This window comes from Phalaenopsis equestris, unplaced genomic scaffold (assembly GCF_001263595.1).
Source record: "Phalaenopsis equestris unplaced genomic scaffold, ASM126359v1 Scaffold000795, whole genome shotgun sequence".
In the NCBI taxonomy this organism is placed as follows: domain Eukaryota; kingdom Viridiplantae; phylum Streptophyta; class Magnoliopsida; order Asparagales; family Orchidaceae; genus Phalaenopsis; species Phalaenopsis equestris.
In genome coordinates, this window is record NW_018165235.1 from 252,562 (window position 1) to 264,123 (window position 11,562).

The following is an 11,562-nucleotide window of genomic DNA, read 5'->3' on the forward strand; positions in this document are numbered from 1 at the left end:
TATGAGGAATGACAAGTCTATTCGAGGAAGAAGAAGAATGGAGGCCGACCCCAACTCAAGAACATATTGGATGATATATTGGTTACTACTGACAATGACAATTATCTTACGATTATCTTACCAGTTTATTAGCTTGCTCTTTCTCTAGAACTAGAGGCAGAGACAATACCAAATTGGGTCGCTCTCTAGCCACCTGATACTATGTATTTTGACACTATTAAACTTTTTATTTAAGTATCTAATGTATTTTTTTATTTTTTCTAGTTTCAGAATCATTTGTAGTTTTTGTGTGGGCAAGGTGCCATGCTTGGGCCCTCCCACACATTGTATCTGTATCTTTCTTTCTATTTAATTTTTTAGCCTTTTTGGGCTTTCAATATATATATGTGTTTTATGTATGTCCTTGTCCTTTAATTTTAATAAAAGGTGTGCCCTTTGTCCGTATTCACATGCCCACATCCATACAACATTGATTTTACCAATGAATTACTGTCAAATTTTGAGCTAGTATCCAAGACACCATATATATTGATAGTTAAGGAGTTGTAGAAATTGAAGTGTCAATTGTAGGAGTTGTTGGATAAGGGGTTTGTCAAGCCTATCATATCACATTGAGGAGCTCCAGTGTTATTTATAAAGAAGGATGAGAGTTTCAGAATGTGTATTGATTACAAGAAACTAAATAAGCTCACTGTGAAGAATAACCATCCATTATCGATGATTGATAACATATTTGATCAGTTGGAAGACGCTTCTATATTTTAAAAAAATTGATATGAGATTTAGAATTCATCAATTGAGGATTAAGGAGGGTGATATATCAAAGATAACATTCTGACCACATATGGACATTATGAATTTGTGGTTTTGCTTTTTGGATTGACTAATGCTCTAACAATATTCATGAATCTAATGAATAGAACCTTCGAACAATTATTGAACTTTTTTGTGGTAGTTTTTATAGATGATATTTTGATGTATTTCAAGATGAAAGCAATCATTTGGATCATCTTCATGTTTTGTAAGTTTTGAAGAGCCAATTATATGCAAAAATTTTCAAATGTGAATTTTGGCTAAAAATTATGATTTTTCTTGGGCACATAATCAGTGAAGATAATACATATGTGGATCAAACTAAAATTAATGCAATTACATATTGGCCAAAATCAACTATAGCTATAAAAGTCAGGTTTTTCTAGGGCTTGCTGGCTATTATATGAGATTTATTTAAACGTTTTCACAGATTGCTATCTAATTATCTAGACTAACCTAGAAGATAATAAAATTTGTATCACACCCCAACCGACCCTCCATTTAAGGCGGACGATTTAGTCAGACCAATTTCTCATCTGCACCCATTATGACTTGCAAAATCAGGATTCTGTGGGTAAAGAATCAGTCTAACTAAATCAATACAAATATATATTATTCATTTTATTTTATTATTCATTCTTATACTTTAAAGCATGAAAATCTTATCATCAAACATATATTAATGCTGTTCAATTCAAAGTAATAAAAATACGTTCCAAAAGTTTGTGTAAACTCCCAAAACAATGAAATGCGAAAATTGTTGTCACATCGGACTGCCCGCCCTGGTACTCCTTCCACATTCCTAGAAAACGACGACGTAGATTGAGCTACAACAAGCTCAACAAAATAATAAAAAATAGAATAAGATTTTATAGAAGGAAAAGAAATAACCTACGTGCTCATACGTAACTCATGTATATGTTCACAACACATGTTACAACATACTATAATCGTATAAAACATATTAAATAAGACCTATAATATATGAATTATGACTACTATATAAAACCAATAGTTCATCCATTCATGTGTAATCTTAAACATATTCATAAGAGTTATCAATCTAATCATAGAAATGTCATTTGTAATTGTATATATCTCAACTATTTCTATGGCATGTCATGACAGGGGTCGTCTCCTAGCCCCAAGGCTACATCAACTATTGATAAATTTTGGACCTCTCCCAATATATCAGTAATCAATAACTCCCTTGATTCCAACAATTCCCTACATTTCATCTTTGTTTGATCCCAACGGTTCTCAATGTTTCGTCTTCGTTTGATGGTGAATCCTATCGTTTTCTATCTTCCATACTTGCAAGTATTTATGTAATAGCCTTCCTATAACATCACTTATGACATTTCTTAGATCATAATTTCTGTAACAATCATTCGTTATAGACATTTAATCTATCATATGCACTAATCATAGTAAATGAATACCTGGAAGCAATAATGTTATAAATATATTTCTCAAATTCATAGCATAGTAAAGTCATATGATACATATGAGTGTTTTAAACTTGATTTTAAGTTAGCCCACACAACATTCTCGAGCCACATATTTGGGCATTGTATACATTTGTTGGAGCACATGCGGGTTGTCAATTTCATGGATTTGGTTATTTATATAATTTTACATGTCTTAAAACAATTTGCATGATTTTTAAACATGAACTTTGAATTCAAAAGAGCTTCAAGAAGTACATATAAGACTTGATATTCAGTAAATTCAATTTTTTAAATAAACACCCTAATAGGTATGTAACTTGAAAGTATTCAAACTATATTTATACAAGTCTTTCAATACTTGCACAAAATTTGAATCGTTGTGTATTTGACTTGGAAAATATTATTGAAATAACACACACACACGCGCGCGTATATATACATACATATAGCCAAAAATCTTTTAAAATAAAAAATGTTTGCATAAATACCATGCTTTTGGACTGCATACAAAATTTTCATTATGAGTTTTTTTACCGCCTTTTATCTGTTTGCATGATTGAATTGTGAATGCTGTGGCGATATGCCATCTTTAGTTCATATAATTTATTCAAAAATATGACATTTATTTGTCATGGTCTACAATTTATTGAACTTTTGAATGATCAACAAGGTTTGGCTCGCTTTCATAAATGAGTTTTTATGCTTTGTCAAAACTTGCTGACATAAATTAGATTTATTTATGATTTCCTTAAATGCATAGCATCGATTAAAGAACCAATTATAAGACTTCCTTCAATTTACTGAATGTGAAATATTATAATCTGAATATTTATTATAATGCCTTGTTAAAATTAATTGTGTCATCGAGTCCTTTGCAAGCCTTATGTGGGTCTTTGCTTAAATTCGATCTTGTTATTTTGAAATCATTTGAATGATATATTGATTGACTATTTCCTTTTAATTTATAAATTATGTTATATTTTATTTTGGTTTATTATCATATTTACAACAATTTTCCAAATTTAAGTTTTTTTGTGAGTCCAAATTCTCCAAAATTTTGACAGTCTCCCAACATCTCCCTTGCTTAGGGAGCATTGAGGAGAGTGTCTGGCCTGCTCATTAGTCTATAAAACGCACATGGTCAGCGTTGTGAGACACTGTGACTGTAAAAAAATCTTCTAACACATCAGTCTACAAAATGCGTATGGGCCTTGAATGAACCTGCTATAAAATTCAACCCATTAGTCCATAAGACGTATATGAGCCTTCAATGAACTTGTTATGAAATTAAAACTAACAATCAATAAAACTCGTATGGGCCTTCAAAATATGCAGAAAGTGGTGCAAGCACAATTTTCCCTTCGAGTTGGAATAACTCAGGCAGGTGCTTATAATTTTCTTTGTTTTTTATATACTTTTGAGCACGAGGTGGCAATGTTGACGACGACGGTGATCTGTGAAATATTGAGATGAAAATCTAAACAATTTTCTCCCCTTCCCCTTTTTATTTTTTCTAATTTTTTTATAATATAAATATATTTATAAATATAGAAAGAAAATTTCAGCTTTATGGGAGGAGAGCTGGCAGAGAACACAAAAGCCAAGTTTGAATCAGGAAATTAGAGGTGTGGGCTTCTTTTTGGTTTTGAAACTGTGTGAAATAGAGATGTTCAAAAATAACAACAAGTGAAGGGAATTGACTAATAGAGTGATCGTGTGGTTGTATGCGAGATTCGTTTCCGTAGTGCGAAATGAAGAAAAAAAGGGGCGAAGTGGGGCTTGGTTTGTCTGGGTACTCCAAACGATATAGGAGACAGGGATTGTGTTTCGGCTGGCTGGACTGCGTGCAACGGGGAGATAGATGAGAGTTTCAAAGGTCTATGTATGTCGCCACCTTGTCATAGCTTTCCCTTCTTTCTCTAATTGCGATGAGGTGGGCGAACAGGAAGGGACGGAGGCTTTTTTGGTAATTGCGTACAGGGCGAGATAGGGAAGATGAACAGGACAGTTGTGTTGTCACTGTGGGTTTCGAACTATTAAGAGCGAGATTGAGAAGCTGGTCTGGGTTCGAATAAAGAGCCTCAAACAAAAGAAGAGAAGCACGGACGCAATTCGTAGGCTCTTCAAGCAAGAATAGGTAGAGTTTTATTTATATTAATTATTATTAGTATTATTAATTTTTTTTTTCAATTTTAACAGTCAACGGGAGATGTCTCTACAACAAAAATTAATCTTCAATGGAAATTCCATACCTCGTAATCCCTTTAGATCTATTTCATGCAGCAAAATACTATCGAAATACCCACCAACTCTTGGCACTTAAATCCTTTCCTTACTCTGGAATCTTATATGTGAGGTAAGATTTATCATCAAATCCAGTATCAGGTGGTTCATCTTATAGAGCAATTCATCAATTTGGTGGGATTAATGGCTAAGTGGAGCCCTTCTCGACAAACAGTTTCCCTCTCCTTCCAACCTATCGTTACTTAAAATTAAGGTTTTTTGGATCAATATTAGTTCTAATTCCCTGATCTCATTCATTCTGCATTCGCACTGGTCATTGCCGAATGTCATCTCTCACCACATTGGAACTTTTGAAGCCAATGCCTTAATTGTATGGATGCTCACTTCCATAAGGGACTTTTACTCTTAGTTTGCTTCATCCCTTCTCTGGAGCTCACCTCAAGCCTCCCTTAGTATCCTCTGAATGTGAAAACTTCATTACCTACTAAGATTTAATATTTCATGTGGACTTGTCCCAATTGTAATATCCCTATCAATGGAATGGTGAGATCCATAATTTCATTGGCATTCAAATGGGGGCATGTGTATTCTGTGAAGACTCTCAATCACAATTTATCTCCTGGACCAATGCTTAGGTACTTGGGCAATTTTTTTCCTCATTACTTGGTTGTATTCCGCAAACTTTAGATTCACTGATTGCCTTAAAGTTTCTGCTTCATGCCTTATTTGTTTGGAGATCTGGATTATCATGTTGCTGGCGTACACTATAGTACGTGAAAAGATTGGTATTCTATTCTCTAAATGACTCCTGTTTATTCTTGTCTAGAGTATTAACCATATATTCCTCTTCTCATGTATATACATAAAAGAATACTCAGACAGCCAGCCATATTTTGGACTTTTAAATCATATTTAGTGAAAGTTATAAATATACCTTTTACTTGAAAAAAATGCGTTGCTGCTACTCTCAATTTTTCAATAATCTTAATTTTGTCTCATTTTACTTTCTATACTGACATCATGCTATTTCACCGAGCATTTGACACGAGCTCACTCTCTACTAGTATTGTGGTTCGCGTTTAATCTGAAGAATTCATTTAGGTATATGCAGGCAGTTGTTGATGACATTGTGCTCAGTAATGCTGATCCAAAAAAGGTAAGCCAAATTGTTTTTCATCTGTTTGTGGAGGATATTTGATGTTCATTTATTGATCTCTTATTCTTACAATCAAATTTGGTATCTAGCCTCCTAGAAATTGGAACTTGGGAAAGCTTTTTAGTGAATTTATTCAAATCGGTGGAGAAATATTGAATGGTAATTGGATTTAAACAAGAACATCTTTATTATTTTTATTTCCTTTTTGATTTTAATGGATAATTCTGAAGTCAACTTATTAATTTTTACCATAATATTTGTATTTTATTTTGTTTTTTATATAGTGCTTCAGAAATATCTTACTCTTATTTGGGTTTATCCAGAATATTTTGCAGAGGTCGAAGAGGAAGATGTACTATCATCGCTTGAAGAGGTTTATGGTGTAAACTCTATAGTGGTTGATACTTTCTCCCTGCCCAACTTACCAGTGCCTCCAAATGCCTACACAGGCATACGCAAGAAAATTTCTTCTTTGAGACGTTGGCTTGCCATCTGTGCTGATGATGCAACAAAGTAAGTTTTTTTATGAAATAATGATTGTTTAACTATGTAAATATGCTGTAAATACTAAACCATTACAGGCTTGTGTTCGTACCCTTTTCCTTTGAAATGAGCGATGTATTATTTGACCAGATTTTTAATGAAATCTAGGGGAGGAAGGTACCAAGTTACTGCCAATCTTCTTCGCAAGTATCTTGCGGACTTTTTGATTTCTTCCTATCTAGAGCTAGTACATGAATCTGGTTTTGAAGACACATACGTTCAGGAAATTGAGGTAATACCTTAGCCTTCCATTTTGATCTTGCCTTCGATATTGTGCTTCTTGAAGTTCAGTTATATTTTTTAAAAAATGCCTGAAGGTAAAATTTTAAGTTCACATGTGATAACTATTGAATTTAGATACTGCAATTATTTCCTTAAAAATATTTTTTTAATGAAATTTGGCGATTGTGGGGATATCAAATGATTGTAGAAAAATATAGTTGAATCAAATTTATGAGTCATTCAAATAAGTTAATAGGAGAAAAGCAAAGAAACATAGAGATTTCAAAGAATTACTGAAAATTTGAATAGTTAATATAGCTTCATTTCAGGAAGATATACTATGAAAATGATTTTTGCATTAAGATAATTAATGGTAAAGTATAGAGAGTAGGGAAATGATCATATTTGATTTTGTTGATCTTAAAAAAGTTTGTGTTTGAGTACCAGGAGAATCAAATTTGTGGCATATTAAGCAGCAGATGTGTGTTAAAAAGTATCTTAAAGTTTTTAAAGATATATATAATAGAGCACTAACTGCTATTATTTGATAAATAATTATGAAGTTTTCAATTACAGTATGATTATATTGAGTTAATGCCTTTTTTGATTGGCCATGTAGATGCTTATTAAGCATTATCAAAGTGATGTGTTTGGGTACATGCTTTTTGTAGATAACATCACTAATTGGTAAGTAATGTGGTGAAAAAGTGAAAAAATCAAATAATTACAAGTATTTTGTCGATATTGGGCTTATAGTTAGGTGACAATGATCAATTATAGAACATGTATTTTGGTATGATATTCATAATTACCAGTTAAGATTGTTAAATAGAAAGTAATTTATTTGTGATGCATTGAAATTCTTCACTCTGCTATGCAAAAGAAAAACAATGTAGATGAAAGTATAAGTTCTAAAGTAACTAAAATGGGGATATAAGCATTATTGGATAAAAGTTTATAACGAAAACTGAAGGGCAAATGTAAAACTGCAATTAATTTGACTATGGAATATGATCCAAATGTTTGGAAATTAAAAAAATCCCTTAATAAATATTTATCTTATCCATAACGCAGATTACTCTAGGTCTCAAACCAGTGAATCTCTGTCGTCATGCATTACACAGTATTTAAAATCATTTCAACAGAATAACTATAGCAAAATCATATAAAAATAGAGTTTTTGGTGATGTGCATCATGCACCATCCAATTCTTCATAAGCTATAATCTATATGATCATACATTTTTAGAAAAGAATGATCAAAATCTGTTTGATTCATAGGTCTCATGTTGTGGATTGATATCAATCATTTTGTTCTATCTTCGAATGTATTACTTTCAGTAAGGGAATCATTTCTATAAAAGATGGATGGCTGTATTTGAATGTGTTTACCACCCAAAAAATTTTTTTTTTGCATGTTAAAAAATGATTCTTTCTAGTTATAGTCGTTGTTGTTTGCTGTTTAACTTTCGCGCATTTTTTTTGATTTTCTTTGTTTCATATTATTATCAAATGTGTTATCCTCAACTTCTTGTATTTGTCCATTTACCATATCATTCATGTTATCCTTTTGATTCTTTTAAGTTGTCCCGTCTCTAACTGTTTGGAGTTGTTCACTGCACTAATTTTCAGAGGGAAGTAATGCTGAAATGTCTTGATAGCTTTTGGAGAGACCACTTGATAAACATGAACAGGCTGAGTTCAGCGGTAAGTTCTTTCTTTTGTCTTGGAAAATAATCTGGAGAAAAGGATCAAAATAGTATCCGTGAGTGGTCATTTTAGTCTCAAATTATATGAAAAGTCTAATTTAATTTTTAAACTTATTATAATTTGAGTCAAAATAGTCCCTCTAATTGAATTTAAAATTAACCAGTGAAATTAAAAATGATAATATTTAAAGAATTTATATCTTGAAATTTTAACTTTTAATAAATATTTTTCTAATTTGCATTATTTAATAATAAATTTATCAATAATAATGGTTAAAATTTATAAATTTAATATGAATTTTTTTCATCTCAAAGCATCTGAAAGTAGAGTAAAAATTATTGACAATGTTTCCAATAAACAATATTCTAAATTAAGGTGAGTAGGAAATTGGATTTTATAAATAATTTTAAAAAGCAATCATTAATTTTAACTTTAATTTTTATTGGATTTAATAAAACGTATCATCTTAGCTCTTATTTAGGAGTACATGAACTGAAACAGATCTTATAAATAATTTGGGAATAATTAGGGAATTATTTTGATTTTTTTCTAAAGTAATTCCACACATTTTTTCTACCCAAAAAAAAAAAAAAAACTGTCTTGCAGGTGAACGTTAGGAGTTTTGGGCATAGAAATCCACTTGAAGAGTACAAAATAGATGGCTGTCGCTTTTTTATCTCAATGCTGAGTGCAACGAGGAGACTAACTGTTGAATCCTTACTGCAATATTGGTCATCCACTGTGGAATCTGAAGAGTTAGCTACACAATAATGTTGTCTTTTGTAGAAGACTTGAAGAACCGGTCCTCTATCAGAGTTCATATGCAGAATTTTCTTTTTAAATTGTAAGCTAATCAAATTTCTGCCTCCTACTTTGCCATTCTTCTATTCGTGCTGCTAGAACTTCGCTAATTAATTTTGCAGAAAATTTTGAAAACTTATGCAGTATTTAGTCGATTCATACTTAATGTAGATATGTGCTAATGATCTTTAGACCGCCCACAGAAACTGCTTAATAAAACAATATCTTCATTTTCCATCTACTTTATCTACCTGGTGTTATAGGACCATCTTCTTGCTAGTTGCTACGGCTTATCACCATTTCTTTAAGGTCTCATTTGGTTGTTTACATCTTGTAATTGTGTTAAAAAAGGTTGAAATTTATTAAATTAATCATTTTGTTGGATGTAGTTATAGGGCAACATTAATTTAAATTACACACATCTTAAATTTTTATCAAAGTTGATAATTTCTTTTTACATTCATAATGAGTTTGCGTGTCTAAAATAGGAAAAATTATTCCATACGGACAGTGTATGCAGAAATACATACGCTGTCTGATCTTCGCCGTTTATCAGGGCAAAAATGTATTTCGATGGGTCCTATTTTTTAATTTTTTTTTTTAAATGATGAACGGTAGAGATCGGCCCGTATGGAATAATTTTTTCTAAAATAGACATTGCATGTCAACATTATCCTGCACAATCTTAAAAAAGATTGTCAACGCAGCAATAATCGCCTTAAATGCATAAAAACGCAGCAATAATCGCCTTAAACGCATGAAAACGCAGCAATAATCGCCTTAAATGCATGAAAATGTAGAACCGTTATTTGAGATTATCTCAGTCTCAACTAAGAGCCCGTTTGGGACAGCTTAAATGTGCGGTGGCGTTTTTGAAAACGCCGCCGTAGCGTTTGGAAATCACGTTTTTACTGCGTTTTTGAAAACAACTTTTTTAATTTATGTTACACGCGGATCACGGGTATATCCCCGTGTTCCGCGTTTGGGCTCCATTTTTTACTCCGCTACCCTCCTAAGCCCGCAGCCGACCTTCCTTCGAACATTCGGCGTCGATCCCGCCTCCATCGCTCCGCAGGTAACAAAACTCATTTTCCTCGCTCGGCTCCTCCCTCCTTTCCCCCATTTCGCCGAGAGATTTAAGATTTTGGCAAGAGATTTCACTCGATTCATCTGTTTGGAAGTGTTTGGTGGCTAAAACATAGATATGGTATCAATATGCAAGTAGCGCCAGTAAAAATATAGATCCACTGTTATTGTGATATGTTTGAAGCATCCGGAGGGTTTTCTTCTCCATTCCCCATCCCTTCCTTTCTTCGAACAGTGTTTATTCATATGAACTGCAATTTTTTTTTCGCGTTTTGTTCGTATGGTCTCCATGCTATTCAAAGTTATTGATTTTTTATGGTATTTGTTGAGGCTAGAAGATATTGATGCAATGCTCTGTTCCCTGCGATTTGATATTAAGGTTGTTTTATATTTTATTTTTTATGAGGATATGATGAAGTACGATCTATGAATATGTAGAAGATATGGTGTAGGATAAATATGATTGTGTTTATGTGAAGAATATTGTATGTGCTTTGCAATAGCAATGATGTTCAACAAAGTCAAATGGCATAGTGCAAATGACAATTGAAATTGGATTGCCTACTATTTCTAAAATGGAGTGTATTGCATTTATTGAACAAAAAATGGAGCTTTTGTTGTCGGCTCATTTGTGCAAAATAAATGGCAAAATGTATCTGGTTAGTGGGATCAGCTTCTATGTTTTTTTCACTAATAATGAGGTTAGTGGTGCGATAATTGAAGCATAATTTTCAAGAAACTTGTTCTAGTACACTGTCAACTCCAATAAACATCTTAACCATTTTTAGTTGCTTTGATTTCTGTGGGATCAGCTTTTATGTTTTTTTTTTAAATCATGAAAGTTCATTTTTTGTATGAAAAAGCTTTTGATGGGAGTGGTACATACCTTTGGTATTCTTTGAGCCATGTTTTCCGACTTTCTTCAACATGTCACATAATTTCTTAGAAGTTATCAGTTCTGTTTTTGGGACCATGCTATTTTTATTAGGAAGATTTACATAAACTTCAATTTTTTACATATATGTCATCTTACCTATGCTTAGAAGGTGTATTTTACTTTTTTTAAAATAAATATAGTTATAGTTATTATGTGATTTGAAAGATTTGGATGGTATAAATGTAAAAAATAAGGTTTTGGTATTAGATATGTAATATATAATAATTTGGTGGTAGGTATGTTATTGCCTTTTTTTATTATTCATCTTGTATATGGTATAAACGAGTTGAGCCGAGCTTATTATTTAAACAAGTGGATTTGATTGGGACGAGATTATTATGACATAATTGGTTAAAGAAACAATTATGTTGTGCTGATGTTTGTTCACAACTGAATGGGTAAAAAAACTTGCATTATTGTTATTTCTTGCATATGTGGTTTTGCAATAATGAAAGTTTGGGTGATAATTATTTTATTATTTATGCAACTCAGCATTTTTTGCTTCGATGAGACCCCTATCTTTACTTGTACGAAAGAAAAATTGACTATCTTATTATGGTAGATCCAATACATTGTTGTTGAAGCAGGTTTTTCCAAGTA

The 11,562-nt window shown here is 32.1% G+C and overlaps 1 protein-coding gene across 3 annotated transcripts in view; it reads left to right on the forward strand.

Annotated features, from left to right (window-relative positions):
- LOC110031242 (protein translocase subunit SECA2, chloroplastic) overlaps positions 1 to 9,173 on the forward strand; it is a 76,003-nt gene extending 66,830 nt beyond the window's left edge. The window contains exons 26-31 of one of the 3 annotated variants that reach the window (XM_020734355.1): positions 5,610 to 5,664; positions 5,754 to 5,823; positions 5,988 to 6,177; positions 6,298 to 6,439; positions 8,061 to 8,135; positions 8,745 to 9,173. In XM_020734355.1, coding sequence (XP_020590014.1) covers positions 5,610 to 5,664; positions 5,754 to 5,823; positions 5,988 to 6,177; positions 6,298 to 6,439; positions 8,061 to 8,135; positions 8,745 to 8,909 — 697 coding nt within the window. In that variant the 3' untranslated portion in view covers positions 8,910 to 9,173. Of the gene's footprint in view, positions 1 to 5,609; positions 5,665 to 5,753; positions 5,824 to 5,987; positions 6,178 to 6,297; positions 6,440 to 8,060; positions 8,136 to 8,744 lie in introns of those variants that run through there. The other 2 variants (XM_020734356.1, XM_020734357.1) reach the window with 2 other exon arrangements.
- Positions 9,174 to 11,562: the final 2,389 nt, after the last annotated feature.